The sequence below is a fragment of the Taudactylus pleione genome, unplaced genomic scaffold, assembly GCF_031769625.1.
Source record: "Taudactylus pleione unplaced genomic scaffold, aTauple2 ptg000145l, whole genome shotgun sequence".
In the NCBI taxonomy this organism is placed as follows: Eukaryota; Metazoa; Chordata; class Amphibia; order Anura; family Myobatrachidae; genus Taudactylus; species Taudactylus pleione.
Genome location: NW_028284547.1, coordinates 737,222 through 759,709, shown reverse-complemented (window position 1 = coordinate 759,709; position 22,488 = coordinate 737,222). Strand labels below are relative to the sequence as shown.

General features: G+C 45.0%; 1 protein-coding gene across 1 annotated transcript; it reads right to left on the bottom strand.

Moving 5' to 3' along the window:
* Positions 1–15,073: 15,073 nt before the first annotated feature.
* Positions 15,074–18,793, bottom strand: LOC148522585 (uncharacterized). Its single transcript, XM_088474007.1, has 2 exons — positions 18,600–18,793; positions 15,074–16,163 (listed from the first exon to the last, which is right to left on the bottom strand). The coding sequence occupies exons 1-2, from the start codon at positions 18,668–18,670 to the stop codon at positions 15,074–15,076; spliced, it is 1,161 nt and encodes a 386-aa protein (XP_088330133.1). The 5' UTR covers positions 18,671–18,793.
* Between the last annotated feature and the right edge of the window lie 3,695 nt (positions 18,794–22,488).

Genomic DNA, 22,488 nt, shown 5'->3' with positions numbered 1-22,488 from the left:
CTCAGCATACATGTCCCACATCATTTATCTCACTTCTCATCAATACACCTCAGCATACATGTCCCATATCATTTATCCCATCTCTCATCAATACATCTCAGCACACGTCTCACATCATTTATCCCATCACTCATCAATACACCTCAGCACACATGTCCCACATCATTTATCCTATCTCTCATCAATACACCTCAGCATACATGTCCAACATCATTTATCCCATCTCTCATCAATGCTCCTCAGCATACATGTCCCACATCATTTATCCCAGCTCTCATCAATACACGTCAGCACACATGTCCCACATCATTTATCCCATCTCTCATCAATACAACTCAGCATACATGTCCCACATCATTTATCCCATCTCTCATCAATACACCTCAGCACACATGTCCCACATCATTTATCCCATCTCTCATCACTACACCTCAGCACACATGTCCCACATCATTTATCCCACTTCTCATCAATACACCTCAGCACACATGTCCCACATCATTTATCCCATCTCTCGTCAATACACCTCAGCATACATGTCCCACATCATTTATCCCACTTCTCATCAATACACCTCAGCATACATGTCCCATATCATTTATCCCATCTCTCATCAATACATCTCAGCACACGTCTCACATCATTTATCCCATCTCTCATCAATACTCCTCTGCACACATGTCCCGCATCATTTATCCCACTTCTCATCAATACACCTCAGCACACATGTCCCACATCATTTATCCCATCTCTCATCAATACACTTCAGCACACATGTCCCACATCATTTATCCCATCTCTCATCAATACACCTCAGCACACATGTCCCACATAATTTATCCCATCTCTCATCAATACATCTCAGCATACATGTCCCACATCATGTATTCCATCTGTCATCAATACACCTCAGCATACATGTCCCACATCATTTATCCCATCTCTCATCAATACACCTCAGCATACATGTCCCACATCATTTATCCCATCTCTCATCAATACACCTCAGCACACATGTCCCATATCATTTATCCCATCTCTCATCAATACACCTCAGCTCACATGTCCCACATCATTTATCCCATCTCTCATCAATACACGTCAGCACACATGTCCCACATCATTTATCCCATCTCTCATCAATACACCTCAGCATACATGTCCCACATCATTTATCCCATCTCTCATCAATACACCTCAGCACACATGTCCCACATCATTTATCCCATCTCTCATCACTACACCTCAGCACACATGTCCCACATCATTTATCCCACTTCTCACCAATACACCTCAGCATACATGTCCCATATCATTTATCCCATCTCTCATCAATACACCTCAGCACACGTCTCACATCATTGATCCCATCTCTCATCAATCCTCCTCAGCACACGTCCCGCATCATTTATCCCACTTCTCATCAATACACCTCAGCACACATGTCCCACATCATTTATCCCATTACTCATCAATACACTTCAGCACACATGTCCCACATCATTTATCCCATCTCTAATCAATACACCTCAGCACACATGTCCCACATCATTTAACCCAGCTCTCATCAATACTCCTCAGCACACATGTCCCACATCATTTATCCCAGCTCTCATCAATACACCGCAGCACATGTCCCACATCATTTATCCCATCTCTCATCAATACACCTCAGCACATGTCCCACATCATTTATCCCATCTCTCATCAATACACCTCAGCATACATGTCCCACATCATTTATCCCATCTCTCATCAATACACCTCAGCATACATGTCCCGCATCATTTATCCCATCTCTCATCAATACACATCAGCACACATGTTACACATCATTTATCCCATCTCTCATCAATACACATCAGCACACATGTTACACATCATTTATCCCACTTCTCATCAATACACCTCAGCACACATGTCCCATATCATTTATCCCAGCTCTCATCAATACACGTCCACACATGTTCCACATCATTTATCCCATCTCTCATCAATACACCTCAGTACACATGCCCCACATCATTTATCCCATCTCTCATTAATCCACATCAGCACACATGTCCCACATCATTTATCCCATTTCTCATCAATACACCTCAGCACACATGTCCCACATCATTTATCCCATCTCTCATCAATACACCTCAGCACACATGTACCACATCATTTATCCCATATCTCATCAATACACCTCAGCATACATGTCCCACATCATTTATCCCATCGCTCATCAATACACCTCAGTACACATGTCCCACATCATTTATCCCATATCTCATCAATACACCTCAGCATACATGTCCCACATCATTTATCCCATCTCTCATCAATACACCTCAGCATACAAGTCCCACTTCATTTATCCCACTTCTCATCAATACTCCTCAGCACACATGTCCCATATCATTTATCCCAGCACTCATCAATACACGCCCACACACATGTCCCAAATCATTTATCCCATCTCTCATCAATACACCTCAGCACACATGTCCCACATCATTTGTCCCACTTCTCATCAATACACCTCAGCATACATGTCCCACATTATTTATCTCATCTCTCATCAATGCACCTCAGCATACATATCCCGCATCATTTATCCCATCTCTCATCAATACTCCTCAGCATACATGTCCCGCATCATTTATCCCATCTCTCACCAATACACCTCAGCACACATGTCCCACATCATTTATCCCATCTCTCATCAATACATCTCAGCACACATGTCCCACATCATTTATCCCATCTCCCATCAATACACCTCACACATGTCCCACATCATTTATCCCATCTCTCATCAATACACCTCAGCATACATGTCTTGCATCATTTATCCCATCTCTCATCAATACACCTCAGCACACATGTCCCACATCACTTATCCCATCTCTCATCAATACACCTCAGCACACATGTCCCACATCATTTATCCCATCTCTCATCAATACTCCTTAGCACACATGTCCCACATCATTTATCCCATCTCTCATCAATACACCTCAGCATACATGTCCCACATCATTTATCCCATCTCTCATCAATACTCCTTAGCACACATGTCCCACATCATTTATCCCATCTCTCATCAATACTCCTTAGCACACATGTCCCACATCATTTATCCCATCTCTCATCAATACACCTCAGCATACATGTCCCACATCATTTATCCCATCTCTCATCAATACACCTCAGCACACATGTCCCACATCATTTATCCCATCTCTCATCAATACTCCTCAGCATACATGTCCAACATCATTTATCCCATCTCTCATCAATGCTCCTCAGCATACATGTCCCACATCATTTATCCCAGCTCTCATCAATACACGTCAGCACACATGTCCCACATCATTTATCCCATCTCTCATCAATACACGTCAGCACACATGTCCCACATCATTTATCCCATCTCTCATCAATACACCTCAGCATACATGTCCCACATCATTTATCCCATCTCTCATCAATACACCTCAGCACACATGTCCCACATCATTTATCCCATCTCTCATCACTACACCTCAGCACACATGTCCCACATCATTTATCCCACTTCTCATCAATACAACTCAGCACACATGTCCCACATCATTTATCCCATCTCTCATCTATACACCTCAGCATATATGTCCCACATCATATATCCCACTTCTCATCAATACACCTCAGCATACATGTCCCATATAATTTATCCCATCTCTTATCAATACATCTCAGCACACGTCTCACATCATTTATCCCATCTCTCATCAATACTCCTCAGCACACATGTCCCACATCATTTATCCCACTTCTCATCAATACACCTCAGCACACATGTCCCACATCATGTATTCCATCTGTCATCAATACACCTCAGCATACATGTCCCACATCATTTATCCCATCTCTCATCAATACACCTCAGCATATATGTCCCACATCATTTATCCCATCTCTCATCAATACACCTCAGCACACATGTCCCACATCATTTATCCCATCTCTCATCAATACACCTCAGCACACATGTCCCACTTCATTTATCCCATCTCTCATCAATACACCTCAGCATACATGTCCCACATCATTTATCCCATCTCTCATCAATACACCTCAGCACACATGTCCCACTTCATTTATCCCATCTCTCATCAATACACCTCAGCATACATGTCCCACATCATTTATCCCATCTCTCATCAATACACCTCAGCACACATGTCCCACATCATTTATCCCATCTCTCATCAATACTCCTCAGCATACATGTCCAACATCATTTATCCCATCTCTCATCAATACACCTCACACATGTCCCACATCATTTATCCCATCTCTCATCAATACACCTCAGCACACATGTCCCACATAATTTATCCCATCTCTCATCAATACACCTCAGCATACATGTCCAACATCATTTATCCCATATCTCATCAATACACCTCACACATGTCCCACCTCATTTATCCCATTTCTCGGCTTTTTGGAGACAATAGGCCTGATTCATAGGTGGACCGTGTTACTGCACATGTGTGAAAAGTCCTGAAAACCCGTACTGCGCATGTGTACCACAGAGTTTATGCAGAGATCTCTGCTGTGTATGGAACCGCTCCCATTTGAGCTGGCAGAGGACAACCATGAGCGTTCCTGGGCGTTGTCTGGGAGGTGGCCTGGAGTGATCGCAAAAAAGGCCATCACATGGGCATGTTATGGGCGTGTCAAATGCAGATCCCCAACCACAGAGGCCAAGTTTAGAAAATGTTCAGAAGACACTGCTCCAGCCATAGGGCGTTGTAACTGTCGATGGTGGTGTTTACAACCGCCGGTGGATGTTCACTGTCCGCAAGTATTGAAAGTGGGCGTCTCAGAGCTCACAAGTATGTTGTACACTAGTACACAAGAGGAAGGCTGAAATTAGCATTTGTATATGACCGCCGCTGCGACAATACCAACATTTGCAGCCGCGCATTCATTAACATCAAGATGACATGAAATTTGTTAACTATCTTTATTGCCCATATTTTCCTATTTAAACACCTCTAAATAAATTATTATTCGCAACTGTGTCCTGACATTTCTACATTAAAATAAGGAGTTTAATTTCCTAATTTTCCCCTAGTCTGGAGCTGCAAACTAAAACCCGCAAGTTTTCCAACTGAAAGCCGCCTTCAAGTAACACGGATTTCTAAATGACTAGCGAAAAGTCGCAAAAGTCTTTTTACATTTTTTTTTTTATTTATTCTTTTTGATTTTTAAACTCTGCCTCTTCCACTTCACTGGAGGAGTGTCGGCTGTAGGACGGTTGCTCACTCTGTCGGGAGCCACATTCGGGCGTCTCGCAGAAATTCCGGGAGAGTAGTCACATGTGGTATGTTGCGGTGAAGGCGTGTGTGTGCAGGAGGGCCAATCACAGGCTACAATATCTTGGTTACCGTTTGTGTATGGGCCACCCTGATATTCAGCCGGGGCTGTGATAGAAACTGAGGAGCCCTGGGAGGACCGCCTTCGGAGAGCCAGGGAAAGGGGTCTTCTTTTTAAAAGCTTTTTTTTTTTTTAATTACTTTGTTTTACTTGTTCTATGGCAAAACAGAGCTTCAGTCACCATTTTACATTAATGTAGATGAAAACTTCTATATTGCCTATCTGAGAAATATACCACTGCTGAGTGCTGTAAATCTATGCACTGTGCCCTTTGTCACTATTCTGTCGCCATTATGGGGAGAGGATCTGCTCTTACAGAGCGGGCACAGGGGGATGGATTTAAGTGTAAAGATACCCCGTTCAGGAATAGGAAAATATGTGCAGCCTCACACTTGGGTTTCACAGATCTTACGTTTGCCACTCAGGGCGCACACAGGCTATTTGCCTACAGAACTTGCAGAGACCAGTACCTGTAGCTGGCAAACAGTGATTCCAGTACCCCCTAACCATTCTGGTCATTGTGCCACCGTGAACTAATTCTCTCTCCGATCTCAGGACACCCTTTTATCCAGTCTACATTCCCCATCCTTCAGAAAAGCGTGGAGAAGTTGCCCATAGCAACCAATCAGCTCTTACTAATTATTATTTCATAGACTGTACTTGATAAATGCTACTTCAAAGCTGATTGGTTGCTATGGTAAAATTCTGCACTGGTCCACTTCTCCACGCCTTTTACTGCTTGATAAATAGACCCCTTGGCCCCTGATTGGAGGCTGTTATCTCCCAGGGCTTGGGGGGTATTGTCTATGCAGGCCTATTCTCCCCATGGTGGCTACAGACCTTCCACAGGCATGTGCACTTACAGTACATAGAAACACTGTATACAGCACAGGAAATACATGGGGAAGTCATGAGCGGGGCTGCCAAGAGAGAAGGTTCACAGCTAATCTTATCATGAGCACAAAAGGAACAAAAAATATCTTGCCTGCAGCCCAATAATGCCACCTGTATTGCCCACACATTATGCCACACTGTAGTCCCCACACATTATGCCACCTGTAGTGCCCTCACATTATGCCACCTGTAGTGCCTACACATTATGCCACACTGTAGTCCCCACACATTATGCCACCTGTAGTGACTTCACATTATGCCACCTGTAGTCCCCACACATTATGCCACCTCTAGTGCCTACACATTATGCAACCTGTATTGCCCACACATGCCACCTGTAGTGCCCACACATTTTGCCACCTCTAATGCCCACACATTATGCTACACTGTAGTCCCCACACATGCCACCTGTAGTGCCCTCACATTATACCACACTGTATTCCCCACACATTATGCCACCTGTAGTGCCCACACATTTACGCCACCTCTAGTGCCCACACATTATGCCACACTGTAGTCCCCACACATTATGCCACCTGTAGTGCCCACACATTATGCCACCTGTAGTCCCCACACATTATGCCACCTGTAGTGCCCACACATTATACCACCTGTATTGTCTACACATTATGCCACCTGTAGTCCCCACACATTATGCCACCTGTAGTGCCTACACAATATGCCACCTGTATTGCCCACACATTATGCCACACTGTAGTCCCCACACATTATGCCACCTGTAGTGCCCACACATTGCACCTGTAGAGCCCACACATTTTGCCACCTTTAATGCCCACACATTATGCTACACTGTAGTCTCCACACATGCCACCTGTAGTGCCCACACAGTGCACTCACCAGCAGCATCCTCATGCAGCCGGCAGAGCAGCAGTCACAGCCTCACAATGAGTCACACCCATGAGGCTGCCAAAGGACCTCTGTGACGTATCCACCACGTGACCGCTGCAGGAGGCTGGACCGCTCCTGCGTTACCATCCACTAGGGCACAGTGGGGGAATAAATATTTGTGGTGAGCGCAGCGAGCCACCGTGCCCGAAGCGCGGCGAGCGTAGCGAGCCCGCAAGGGGACACTTTTGGGCCCCCGTTAGCATCCCCGCCCCTCCCCCTTTTAAGCCGGGTCACGTGGGTGTGACGTCACAGGTCCATCAGCGCTCTATAGTCTAGACCTAACCATGAGGCTGCGCTGATGCTAAACTAGAAAGGGAGGGATACCCAAATGGGTATACACAGGCGCTGGAATGAGCTGTTAATCTAGCAGCTGCTGAAATATGGGATCGTCAATCCCTACACAATAGAAAAAACCAACACAGATAGCAGCGCTATTGATATATACACATGCAAATAAATATTGAAATTCAATTGGTACCAGTAAAATGAACAGTATATATTTATTAAAAATTATACGATATTTACCATATCAATTGAAATGTAAAGTGAACATGTACAATAAAAACATACAATCTCACCCACAATTTTGGATTAGAATGTCCCGATGGTGGCAGACTGATAGGTAAGTGGGTAAGCCCTTATAAGGTTTGCAAAGATAAGGAATGCAGATCTTTATAGCAGCCTATTTCTCCTGGTATCTGCTAGAGGGATGTCCCTTGATCCAATCACTGGGTCCTCAATAGTGCGGTATCCATAGGCAACACGCTGTAATCCGATGTATTATGCCTCCTTTTGGGCTGATATCTTCAACTGCAGGGAGCTCAATTGGGACAGAGTACTGCGCTTATATAGGTGTCCGCTAGAAGAAATTCCCTTGAGGTAGTGGATCAATATAGCATGTCCTCAAATGGTGCGGCATCCATAGTAAGCAGCTGACTGTAGATGATAAGCAGTTACTCCGTAATTCAGTTATTTAGTCCCAAGAACTCAATAAGGCAGTGGATTGAGTCCACATCAAAGTCGGTGGTGAGATAGGTAATAAAATGAGTCCTAACGCGTTTCACTGCATCCAGGTGCAGCTTTATCAAAGGTATCTCATGAGTTCCAGAGCTGATGTTTTATACCCCTCTGAATAGGTTTATTAATGGCACCTGATTTCAATTAACAAATACTTGACATTTCTATTTCACAATATAACATATAAAAAGACATAAATATACACATATGTATCCAAATGGTTAGAAGGCAAACCTATTGTTTTTAAAAACATAATAGTTAAACACTATAAACTGGGACTTCCGATTCTTCGTCGTTTGGTCACATGATGTAAACAGAAACTAGTCTGCATTAAGTGCTGCATTAAATGCCGATCGCGGCTCTCTAATTAAATTCTCTCCCTAAATGGAGTTAAGGAGGACATAATATAATTAGTTTACCTGCTTGGATTGAAATTTCAAGACTTCTTGAGTCTATCTGCAGTGTTCACGAATACAGTCACGTGCCGCTAGCGTATACTCATGTCACAATTCCTATGAGCTATGCGATCACGTGATGTGTGTATCATCTAATCCTAGATAGGTGGGTGTACCTATTAGTCCGATCATGTGATTTCGCATCTATCCCAATTTCAGTTATAGATCATGTAACGTATTGAGGAACACTGCAGATAGACTCAAGAAGTCTTGAAGTTTCAATCCAAGCACGTAAACTAATTATATTATGTCATCCTTAACTCCATTTAGGGAGAGAATTTAATTAGAGAGCCGCGATCGGCATTTAATGCAGCACTTAATGCAGACTAGTTTCTGTTTACATCATGTGACCAAACGACGAAGAATCGGAAGTCCCAGTTTATAGTGTTTAACTATTATGTTTTTAAAAACAGTAGGTTTGCCTTCTAACTATTTGGATACATATGTGTATATTTATGTCTTTTTATATGTTATATTGTGAAATAGAAATGTCAAGTATTTGTTAATTGAAATCAGGTGCCATTAATAAACCTATTCAGAGGGGTATAAAACATCAGCTCTGGAACTCATGAGATACCTTTGATAAAGCTGCACCTGGATGCAGTGAAACGCGTTAGGACTCATTTTATTACCTATCTCACCACCGACTTTGATGTGGACTCAATCCACTGCCTTATTGAGTTCTTGGGACTAAATAACTGAATTACGGAGTAACTGCTTATCATCTACAGTCAGCTGCTTACTATGGATGCCGCACCATTTGAGGACATGCTATATTGATCCACTACCTCAAGGGAATTTCCTCTAGCGGACACCTATATAAGCGCAGTACTCTGTCCCAATTGAGCTCCCTGCAGTTGAAGATATCAGCCCAAAAGGAGGCATAATACATCGGATTACAGCGTATTGCCTATGGATACCGCACTATTGAGGACCCAGTGATTGGATCAAGGGACATCCCTCTAGCAGATACCAGGAGAAATAGGCTGCTATAAAGATCTGCATTCCTTAGCTGATGCTAAACTACAGGTCAGAGGAGCATGTGATGGGCTCCTCCAATCAGAGCTCAGCACATGCTCTCTGACCTCACTGCAGAGACTACTGAGATTTATTACCCAGTAGTGCACTGCAGTGCTGAGCCTGACTGCACTGTGCTCTGGTCTTCTCTGCATGTGGCTGCTGCCCGGCTCAGTCACAGCCCTGATGACTGCCCGGCAAGCAGCTGCACTGCAGTCTGCCATTTACAAATGGCGCAGTGCAGTGTGGACCGCTATATTGCTGCGGGACCCGGACGGAGGTATGCTGTGGCAGTGATTGGACACAGGTATGCTGTGTCTAATTGGCCAGAGGCATGCTGTGTCCGATTGGACGCAAGTATGCTGTGGCAGTAATTGGACGGAGGTATGCTGTGGCAGTAATTGGACGGAGGTATGCTGTGGCAGTGATTGGACGGAGGTATGCAGTGGTAGTGATTGGACAGCAGCCTGCTGTGTCCGATTGGACGCAAGTATGCTGTGGCAGTGATTGGACGGAGGTATGCTGTCCTGATTGGATGGAGGTATGCTGTGGCAGTAATTGGACGGAGGTATGCAGTGGCAGTGATTGGATGGAAGTATGCAGTGGTAGTGATTGGACAGCGGCCTGCTGTGTCTGATTGGATGCAAGTATGCTGTGGCAGTGATTGGACTGAGGTATGCTGTGCCCGATTGGACGGAAGTATGCAGTGGCAGTGATTGGACTGAGGTATGCTCTGTCTGATTGGACCAAGGTATGCTGTGGCAGTCATTGGACAGAGGAATGCTGTGTCTGATTGGACATTACTATTTGGACTTTTGGTTAGGGATGGCCATCGAAAGGGCGGGATGGAATTGTTGCCATGCTGCCACCATTGTTACATGGCTAATGATGACCTGTAACCATGCTTTGTAAACCATTTGATCGTCTGAGCCATTGATGGTACTCATGAACATGCACAAATGATATAGGGCGAGATGTATTAATGATTACAATAATAATGCGATCATTAACAAACATCTTCATATACTTACATCCAGGATGGTCCATCGGCATGTATTATTCTCTTCTTGCAATGACTTCACTTCCGGGTTCCTGATCCAGGTGTTGAAATGCACATGTAGATTTTTGCAAAAATAAGCCCTTAGGCTTCTATACCCAATGTCACCTATTGGGCACAAGCTCCAAAAAGATACGCTTTCCACAGCTTAATGCTTGCTGGCACAACACAGCCCATAGAAACCTATGGGGACTGCTGTGCCTCAGGACCATCGCAGATACTTCCAATATCAGCTGCAAATCTTTTTTTTATACATATGGGAATCCATATCTATTATGGATGGTATAGCTCCAAAAAGACCCGTTTTATTAGGTGACCGGGTTATTATTATCAGATCATCTATGTAACTTTTACCGGTCTCTATCGGGGAATGTGAATATAATTGTGTTTATATATATATATTATTAGAAAGTGGGTGGGCAGGGCCTTTATAATGCTGTAAATTGTCTGCAGTAAGCAGAATTTATTATTCAGCTGTTGTAGTTATTTGGGATGTTTATTCATTTGCATGCTCGGGGCTGATTTTACATTCAGGTCTGTTTTCGCCAGATTTAAATGTCACCTATTGGCGTTACTGATCCACCTGTCTGCCCATATGTACTGTCTGCCCACCAACTATATGTCACTTCACTTAAAGTTGACATGCAAAACAGGTAGTATGGACAAACTTTTTAATAATATGTTGCAGGGACCCAAGGGCCGGTGGCAGTGTGTATAGTGCCGCCCTCCAGGCCGCAAGGGCACTGCGGTTTCTACCATGGTGGCACCTGTGCACAGCTTGTAGGATGCCTGGATACCCAGATGCGTGGATACCTGCCTTGAAGAAGAGAGGTTTCAGCTCTCGAAATGTGTTGGATAAAGTGGGACATAATCACCCTTGCTGAGTAGGATTCCAGATTTGTTCCCCCCTAGAAGAAGTCCGTAAGAGGTTTCCGGAGACCTCCAGCTTGTAACACCTACAGACCCTTATAAGAGGGACATCTGTTAATACTACGAATTTAAAATAAGTTGTGCATTCTCTGATGGAATTGTCGCTTTACAGTGAATTCATACACTGATTTATATATTTTACATTTGGAGAAATAAATTGTGTTCATTTTATTACACTATATGGGTCTCTGTTTAAAATTCATGTTTTACATGGTACAACATTACGCCCAGAATGGAAGGGACCATTTAACACAGAAAGACAGAGGAATTAAGGGAGTACATTGATTGATTTTAACATCATCATAAGACCCTAGAGCACTCTGGTTTTCACCCTTGTTAACATTGCACTGTTTATGGGTTATTAGTGGGTATAACCTTTGGATGACTGGGATGCTGCTGTTTCAAGTGCCTAGGCGCCCGAGGCCACACTAGAAATGATACTTTCCACCCGCCTAATGATGCCCATCGTCCAGTTTGCTGCTCCTTGCCTCCTTCTTGCAGCGGAAGTGCCCTGGTACGGCATTGCTTTAACCTATAGTGAATCAGATATCTGCTTTTGGCTGTCTGGTATAGTCAGACTCATTAAGCTAATGTCTGATTGGTTGTTGTAGGTTACGCTCAAGACAGAAATATCCACAGCTTAAAACAATTCATTTATTTATTTACAAAAAAACAGTCTCAGATTCTGTAATAAATGAGCGTGTAGTGTTGTGTGGGGGCTCAGCAAGTCAGTGCCGAGCATAATGATGCTTAGGGTCTAAGTAGGCCTTGACCCTGGCATTTATTGGCAACCAAAATAAAGGCATGTGTGTGTGATAGAGAGAGAAAGAGAGAGACTGGCATGAGGAGAGAGAGGGAAAGGATCTATTTAATGGGAGCTGGGGTAAGACTGAGGGCTAATGGTGTTTGGAAAGAGTGAGAGACTTGGGGAAGGTAGGGAAATAGAGAACGAGTCGATGGAATAAGTTGCTAGAGGAAGCTGAGACCTGAGAAAAGGTGAGAGAGGTGGATGCCGTGTAGGTTGGGAAATAGATGGCAGATGGAGAAGGGTGACAAAGTCGGGAGTTGAAAAGATACAAGATGCTTGAAAGAATGAGACCAACGGGAGTTGTGGAAAAAGTGGAAGAGATGGGAGCTAGGGAAGGGGGGGGGGTCAGGTTTATTGGTCCTGTGGATGTGGAATGTGTAAGAAAAAGAGAAACACCATATAAGAACAAATGGTGGTTGTGAGATAGTCAGGAGCTGGGGGTGGTTGTGGAGGGTGAGATAGGCAGGAGCTGGTGGTGGTTGTGGAGGGTGAGAAAGGCAGGAGCTGGTGGTGGTTGTGGAGGCTGAGATAAGTAGGAGCTGGTGGTGGTTGTGGAGGGTGAGATAGGCAGGAGCTGGGGGTGGTTGTGGAGGGTGAGATAGGCAGGAGCTGGTGGTGGTTGTGGAGGGTGAGAAAGGCAGGAGCTGGTGGTGGTTGTGGAGGGTGAGATAGGCAGGAGCTGGTGGTGGTTGTGAAGGGTGACATAGGCAGGAGCTGGGGGTGGTTGTGAAGGGTGACATAGGCAGGAGCTGGTGGTGGTTGTGAAGGGGGACATAGGCAGGAGCTGGGGGTGGTTGTGGAGGGTGAGATATGCAGGAGCTGGTGGTGGTTGTGGAGGGTGAGATAGGCAGGAGTTGGTGGTGGTTGTGGAGGGTGAGATAGGCAGGAGTTGGTGGTGGTTGTGGAGGGTGAGATAGGCAGGAGTTGGTGGTGGTTGTGGAGGGTGAGATAGGCAGGAGTTGGTGGTGGTTGTGGAGGGTGAGATAGGCAGGAGTTGGTGGTGGTTGTGGAGGGTGAGATAGGCAGGAGTTGGTGGTGGTTGTGGAGGGTGAGATAGGCAGGAGTTGGTGGTGGTTGTGGAGGGTGAGATACGCAGGAGCTGGTTGTGGTCGTGGAGGGTGAGACAGGCAGGAGCTGGTTGTGGAGGGTAAGAAAAAGTAAACGAGACAGGAATTATAGAAGGGTGAGAAGCAATGTATGTATAGTAAGAAAGAGACCAGTAAAAGTGAGAGAGGCTAAGGTTAAAGGGGCATGGGGTAGATGTATCAAGACTTGGAGAGAGATAAAGTGGAGAGAGATAAAGTACCAACCAATCAGTTCCTAACTGTCACTTTACAGGCTGTGTTTGAAAAATGACATTTAGGAACTGATTGGTTGGTACTTTATCTCAATCCACTTTATCTCTCTCCAAGACTTAGTACATCTACCCCCATAAGAGAGACAGGAGCGATGCAATGGGAGGCACAGAAGCTGGAAGAAAGGTAAGAGCGCTGTAACTGTTTGTGAGCAGCTAATAGGGAGAGAGATGGGGAAAGGTGAGATAACCGGATTATGGGAATGACGAAAGAATCTGTGGAAGTAAAAGAAAGGTGGAAGAATAATAGACAAGCACTGGGGAAGGGAAAGAGAGACAGAAGTCGAGGAAGCAACATTAAAACAACTTAGGAGGCCTATAACATGGTCACAATGAAGAAGGCGAAACGCATAATGTACTACTAGACTAATGGGCCAGGAAATCATACTACACAAACAGCTGCCACCATACACAGTCATGTGACCATTTTAGAACGATCTCGACATTTACAGCTCCTCCCACTGCAAACAAAAGCCCCACTCATGTATTTTTATGGGCCTGTATACACACGCACTGCTTGGTAACAGCACAGGGAAAACCGTGTGTTAGAATAAATCCACACCAAGAAGTTGTGAGGACAAAGAATAAGGGTAAAACGTAGCGAGATAGGGATACACATAAAAGTCAGTTTATGTGATGAATACCATACACATCACATAAACACACAAACATGACACAAGTAGTATAATCAACACATGTATGTATGTATGTATGTGGTGTGCTAACAACTGCCTTTCATAGACAATGACATGTATGTGAAAGAGTTAACAGACTCTACATAGATGTCCAACCGGGCCATGACGGAAAGTCAGAGCATCGCTGTAGAAATATTGTGAAGCAAGAAATAAAAAAAAATAATAAAACTCTGCATCACTGTGGTCTAACAGGAAACTGTGTTATAAAATATTTGGCAGAATGACACTTAAGTCAAACAATATTTTCTTCAGTATACAGTGTTGCATTACTTCCTCTGTATCAGAGAGCAATAGGTCAATCAAGTTCACTCAATAGTACAACACTGAGGCTGCTTTACAGTCCTACAGTCACGGAAGTAATGTTTTTATAGCACCAAACTCTTAAACGTGCCATGCTGACGCGTTTCGGGTAACTAAAGAAAACCAAAACTGTGGCTTCTAGGTAACCCAGTAGTCTCTCAAGTATGCGTTGTTAGTAATATGTAATGAGGTCCAGCTCACGAGCAATCTAGAGTGCTAATCAGGTCCACTCCGAGCCATCACCTGCTCTGAAAAAATTCTCTTCAAGTGGGCCACCTCTGCAGAGAGTGAGGCAAGCTGGGACCGCAGGTCTGGGCCCTCTGATGGCTGTGTAGGTGCTGCATCCTGCCCCTGACTGCCCCACCGTCCACGAGGACAGAGCATTGGTTGCTGGGGAAATCCTGGGGCTACTTCAGGGGGAAAACTGTTAACTTCTCTTGACACAGGTGGTGTAGCATGAGGCAACTCCTCACCTGGTGCACAGGCTTTAAACCGTAACTTGTGTGGAAGACATTTGTAGGCGTCAGGTAGTGTCTCCAGTCTCCCACGAGGAGTTTCTACAGTCTCTCCTCCGACAGTGCCATAATAATTTATGGCTGAAGGCTGCAGTGGTTGGGGTTCTTGCTCAGCAACTCTGTCCTCAAAGAAAACGGGACTGCCTACACTGGGGGTGGAAAATCCAGAGTCTTCTGAATGAGGCATGGGTGGAGGGGGGTTAGGTGGTGGAGGTTCATGGAGGCCACACTGTGGTGCATATGTCCCCCGAGCTTCCTCACATGGATCCCGTACAAGGCCAAAGCGGAATCGGAGGGCAAGAAGTTCAGCGCGTAGCCTTGCATTTTCCTCCAACAGAGCAATGACACGTCCCTCTAGGGCAAGGTCGCCAGCCCGGCGCTTCTCCCTAGAACGTTTAGCAGCCTCGTTGTTCTTGCGTCTCTTGTCCCAATAGTTGTCATCTTTTCTTTCATCTGGGGTGAATTCGCGACGGCGCCGAAGGCTACAAGGAGAGGGTGAAGAACTGGGGGAAGAAGGACTACTTCGGCGCCCAAGAAGAGAACGGGCAAGTAGGAGACCAGAACCTGATAGGAGTGATTCTGAAGAGGAAGCATCATCAAGATGATGATCCTGCGGAGGCGTCACATAGGGCTCAAGTGTCGGTGGGGTTCGATGAGAAGAAGGATCCTCAGAGACGGGGCAAGGCCCATGGCCATTCATATTAGGGTGGGGGGACAGGGCTGGAGGGGAAAGGTCACTAAATTGAGCCAGGATGGTGTAAGAATGGAGCTCAAAGGGTGGTGTCCTGTGGAAAACAAGAGGAGAAATTAGTTAGAATTGCTGAGATTGTGAACACCAGTAACTCCTTATGGTATGTATGGAAATCAAATCATGTTCACCATGTAACAAAATACAACAAAAATATACTCAGTGGTATAAAAACAGATAACAGAAAAAAAGTACAGCGCGCATAATACCGTTAATTACATCCACATTCTTAACACATTGGGGTCTATTTACTAAGCCATGGATGGAGAAAAAGTACCATCCAACCAGCTCCTAACTGTCATTTTTCAGACACAGCCTGTGACATGGCAGTTAGGAGCTGATCGGCTGGTACCTTATCTCCGTACATTTTATCTCCATCCAAGCCTTAGTAACTGTAACAAAGTCTCACAGCTGTGTTCAACAGGCGGCAGGAACAGTGATTAAAGGGGATTTTCACTCTATTATATAATGCCAACTCCTTTGTCACTGTACAGCCTGTAAATCGGGGGGGGGGGGGGGGGGGGGGGCTAGAGCACCAGTCCAGTCAGATGTGACGAGCAAGACTACCCTGAGGGTTTTAACTCCGGAGCTCCACATGTAATGATAGATTTCTTATTTACAAAAAAAAGGTACAAAGTGCTATTTTTTTGTTCCTTTTGTCTCTAGAATGAGTTGGTGTTTCTTTTAGATTTAGCGTTTTGACATTAGGTTCGCAGAAACTGAATCCAGCGGCCCACAGCTCTAATCCTCAACCCCACTACTCAATTGCTAACTCAAAACACAATCCAGCTCCATAGCACAAATGAATTCCCAGTCTCTACCCCCGACGGCTAACCCTAGTTTAGAGCCTATATTATACGTCTTTAATATTGGTGTCTGTAATCTGGATGATGTTTTTAAATCTAAGCAAACTGGTGGCCAAATTTCAGGGTGCAATTTAGAGATGTGTGGGTTCGGTTGCCAGAGAACCGACAACAGCCAAATTTAGGGGTTCAGAGTCAAACCGAGTACAAGTTCGGAATTACTTTGGGGTACTGAGTCCCGGTTTGGATCTTCCGGTGGTTTGGAACACTTTGGATTGCATATAAACAGGTCAAACTTACATAATTTTAGCGTTTTTTTTTTTTAAATTTAAAAAAAATAATAATACAGATCCAAAGCCAAAACCAAAAAACATGAGGGTGGTTTTGCAAAACCAAAACACGGAGATGAATCCGGACACAAAACAAAATAGAGACTACAGGCAGAACAGCCACACACCTCTATAGTGAGACAAAGGTAACGTCATACATAATTCCACGGAGAGCAGCGTGCAATCGCTTGTACGCACGCAGGGGGGATGTACATCTCTACGCACCTTGTAAACCGGTTCCAATTCAGTAACCATTTCTTAGAAAGCAATATTACTAATAATAGTCTCAATGGATACAAACTCAAACCCGTGCGTGTTTCACATATACATACAAAGGTATATGCAATTACAGACGCTGTATAGATAACAAAACAAACCCACAAATATACATTAGAACACATTCACACTTAAACCTAGTAGAATTAATAAACAGAAATGCAAAAACACACAGCTATGGGACATAGCTTTAAAATACACTTTTTTTTTTTACAATAATATAAACATTTCTGAACATATAATAAACTTATGTGCCATGCAAAATTTGTATTTGGCTACACATTAGAGTGCAAGCTCTGTGGGACAGGATGCCTTTTCTTCTAATAGTTGTTGTTCCTACTATGTTATTATTATGCCCCAATGTAATGTGACTGTGTGCTTATTTTATTAGAATGTAAGCTTTGCAGCACAGGATACCATATCATCTTTATAGTAAAGTGTGAGCTTTGTGGCAAAGGATTGCTTTCTTCCATGAATTCCTCCACTCTCTGCTTTGTATATTTTCCTCTCTATAATCAGAGTGTAAGCTCTGCAGGACAGGACAAAATGATAGCTCTTTGTGCAACAGTTTCTCAACTCTCTGTAGTTTGTGTTCTCTGTATAGAAGTGTCAGCTCTGAAGGACAGGATACTGTGTCCCTTCCAGTTGCATGTCTGTGTATATGAGTGTCAGCTCTGCAGGACAGGATACCCCTCTGCCAAATCTCCTTACGCCTGTATGTATGTGTATATGAGTGTCAGCTCTGCAGGACAGGATACCCCTCTGCCAAATCTCCTTACACCTGTATGTATGTGTATATGAGTGTCAGCTCTGCAGGGCAGAACTCCTCTTATATACCTTCCCATTGTATGTATGTGTATATGAGTGTCAGCTCTGCAGGACAGGATACCCCTCTGCTAATGTTCCTGCCGCTTGTATGTCTGAATGCTCTGTGTATGTGAGTGTCAGCTTTGCAGGAATATCCTTTACTCCCCATACTGTGTATACACAGTTGTCTATCTATTGGAGTGTGAGCTCTTCAGGCACTGGGCTTCCTATAATGAGAGAATGTATACTGTACCTGTGCTGTGTGGGCTGTACAGCTCCCCTGTCTCCGGCTGCAGCAGAGGACGCCTCCGTTGTTGTGGCTCCCTCACTATCATCTATCTGTATATACACACACAGCTCTCTCCCTGCCCTACAGAGTTCACATCAGGCTGAGCAGTCACCTTACTTAACCCTAGTGCGTCCTGTGAGAATGTGCCAGCCTCTCCCCTCTCTCTCATTATTTCCCTCTCCCTCTCCCTTCTTCTCCTGCACTCCCCCCCCCCCCCACACCCCGTTCCCCTCCCCATACCTCTCATCCTAAAAAGATATCCAGATATACTATTACTAACACTGAATAATGAAAGCAACTGCACAAGCTACAGTAGTGTAAGCATTGCAAAACATGCAGCCAGATTGACGTCTGCATCTTTATCATATTGCAAGTGCCTGATGTGCAGGAAGGGGATTGGGGGAGCCTGCGGCTGTTCAGCTGTTGTGGAACTACAAGTCTCAGCTTGCCCATGGTGCCTCAGTGTCCCAACCTCTGCGTTTTCTGCAGCTGCCACAATGAAACCAAAACAATGCTCAGTTTAACCTCAGACATGAAGGGGTCAATCCTACAAGGTGCGCAGGGGTGGTGGGAGCGGTACGAGATGGCGTTTTAATGGCGTGGAAACGTCGGCAACAGCGCCGGAACTCCCCCCCCTCCGCTCTCTGATAGCGTAGATTTTTGTGCGCAGCAGTATGGGGCTCAGTGAGTCTATAGTTACCTTAATAAGGGGCCCATTTACATAATGATAGCAATTGAAGCTCCCCCTTCGGCTAATTATGTGCAGTGTAGCCAATAGGCTACAGTGGCTAACGCCATCTTCATATGGCGTTAGCTGCAGTGACCAATATGCAGGGGCATCGCATTCCGGTTGTTGGTAAATTTGGCAGTATTGCACCCCCCCATAAAACCTATGGGGGATGCAGCTGCCAGCGGGAATGGAGGAATCGCAGCAGGTATCGGAGTTACCATACATCCGGGGGAACTTAATATTTTTGGTTAACCCCTGAAATCGGGTGTTTTCGGCGATATAGTCGCAAATATAGAATGATAAATGTGCCCCATTTTCACACTTATTCGCGCCGTGACCCGACTCGCAGCAAATAGAATCCACCACTAAGGGTCCCATTTATTAATAATTGCATTGGCTATGTTATATGAGCGCGATATTAGCGCCCATGATCGCATTGCGGTACGCGATGATACTGTCGGGATGTATTAAATAGCACACGCAGGGACAGGAGCTCCAATAAAATATTGCGAAGACTAGCCCATAGGCTACAACAGCACAATGCCATCTTGAGATGGCGTAAGCCGCTGGGGCCAAGCTTGGTAAATCAGACAGCATCGCATCCCTCATAGAAACCTATGGGGGTTGCGGCTGCTTTTGGGAAATCTAGGAACCACATCAGATATTGGATCAGATCAGAAAACAGATACAAACTCTACACCCCAGCATAGGCGTGTTGCTCCTTTGGGGCCATGCACACTGTAATACCATACTTGCCTCCTCTCCTGAAAGTTGTGGGATACACCCGAAACTGCAGGCAGTCCCCTGCACCCTCAGAAGAGAAGGCAGTCCACCCGCATCCTGCTCACTTTTTAACAAAGTAGGCACTATGGGCAGCATAATGCCGCGAATCGCGGGTAAACTGGAAGGGTGTGTGGCCAACAGGATGTGTTTTATGCTAATCATGTCATATTAGTCCCGCCCCCTCACAATCGGCCCGCGAATACCGGCATTCTTCATGAGGGGGGCGGGCCTAATGACGTGTAGTGCCGGGCCCCGCCTTCTCGGAGGAGAGAGCTGATGAGTGGGTAAGTATATATACAGAAATACTGGGCCTAATTCAGAGCCGTTCGCAATTTGTGGACGTTCGTTCAGGAAAAGGGGCTGGCTATTTAAATGAACCGTTCGCTCTTTGCGGTCTGTTCACGCCTCTATGTCTGAACAAGCGAACAAAACATGAGAACGTAATTTAGAAAAAAACACCCCCTGGCCGCTCGCATCCTACGTCATGTCCGCTATTTATTAGATTAATCGAGTACATCGACCAGGGTATGAGCTGCTCGCTATTCTTGGGGTTGGTTTTTGCTACCACAATTTTGCGAGCAGTTCTGGCTATAAAATAACCCAGTGACGTGGTCAATGACGCTGCTGTATTAATTATACACACCCATAAAACGCCCACTTTGACCTTTAAGCACGCCTGCGTTCGGATCTCCAATCCCCATTTTCAAGCACCTTCCCCTGTTACCACCCACAAACGCCTCATTCTGTCAATCAAAATAGCAGGTATTCGCAATTTAGCGAACAAACGATTTTCGGCCGCAATGACTGGTTCGCGCATGCGTATTATGATCTGTACGCATGCGCAGTTGGGCAAACATCGCTCGGAGCGAACGAGCAGCCACTTGCGTCCGGCTCTGAATCAGGCCCACTGTTTGGTGCATCCTTAACCACTTAATTGACATTTTTTTTTTCCAAAAACTGCTCAGAAATTTTTTTATTTTTTTTTATGACTGAATTAGGTCAAGAACATCTTTTTAAAATGTATCCAACACAATTTTATATAAAAAATATTATTATTATTTTTTTAAACACTGTATACCATAAAAATTGCAATTTTTTAATGGTATACTGTAATAATGGCCGATGGGTTCAACCATCAATAAAAACCATTGATTGTTTGAGCCCACAGCCACCGATGTTTCCTTAATATCGGTTTGCAAACCATCGATGGTCAGTGGCCATCCCTAGTATACTGTATAGTATACCATCCCTATACGGAGGACCCATATCGAGTCTTGATCGTACAGGAGCGCCATAATAACAATAGAATAACCTATAACATCAATGTTAAAAATTTCGGATGTGCCGTGAAATCATGACGTGACCTGTGTCATGACGTCACTGTCCAATGACTGCCGGTGTAGGAGTGGCTTTGCAGCCATTCTCTCACCAGCTACTTCTCTTCCACAGCGCCGGAGCCCCCTGCAGACACCAGTGGACCCTCCCACACCCCTGCTGGACCCCACCACTGGACTCCTTTGCACCCTGCCATGGACATCGCTGAACCGCCGCAACGCAAGCCGGTCCCCCATGCACCCCCTGCCTACGCCGCCGGACCCCCTGGTATTCTTTATACTGAAAAAGATCCCATATCCGAAAATGCTCCTGGTCCCGAGCATTTTGGATTTGGAAAACTCTCGACCTGTATATATATATATATGGTAAAGCAAACTGCAGCACCTTATAAACTCCTCCTAACCCACCTCATGCTCTTTCCTTCCTATCTTCCCCTTCTGTGTCACGCCTGTCTGTCTGCCCCTCCCCTTAGAATGTAAGCTCTCATGAGCAGGGACCTCTTCCCTCATGTGCTTCTCTTTACATTTTCTTCTACTCTCTACTCCCCATTAGGGCACCTAACACGGGACCGCCAACTCCCGGCAGCTTATTGTGAGTGCTTTAATCACTATTTCAGCAATGTATATAAGTTGTGTCCCTGTCCTGCACTGTAATGTACTGTAAGTTACTTGTTTCTTGTTCACTTATTAGTTCTATGTACTATGTAAGGCGCTGCGGAACACTTGTGGCGCCATATAAATAAAGGATAATAATAATAATAATAATAATAAACACACTGCCCGATCACTGTGGCCAGCAGTGATCGGGACACATATGGAGGCGGAGCTGAGGCCGGAAGGGGCGGGTGGGGGCACAGCTAGGCTGCCTGGGTACATAGCAGCAGCTGCAGTTACCAAAGCCGCAGCTCCTACTTCCAGTAGTCAGTGGTCACTAGTGTGATCACTGTTCGGTTGCTCCGGAGCCGTAGCGGAAGGGTGTCCTGCTGGCAGCCCGGGTACATAGCAGCAGCCGCAGCT

Coding starts and splice junctions, on each gene's coding strand:
- LOC148522585 (XM_088474007.1), bottom strand. CDS start 18,670: ATGATAGTGAGGGAGCCACAACAACGGAGGCGTCCTCTGCTGCAGCCG. Junction 16,164..18,599: donor ACAGGGGAGCTGTACAGCCC/ACACAGCACAGG, acceptor TCCTCTTGTTTT/CCACAGGACACCACCCTTTG.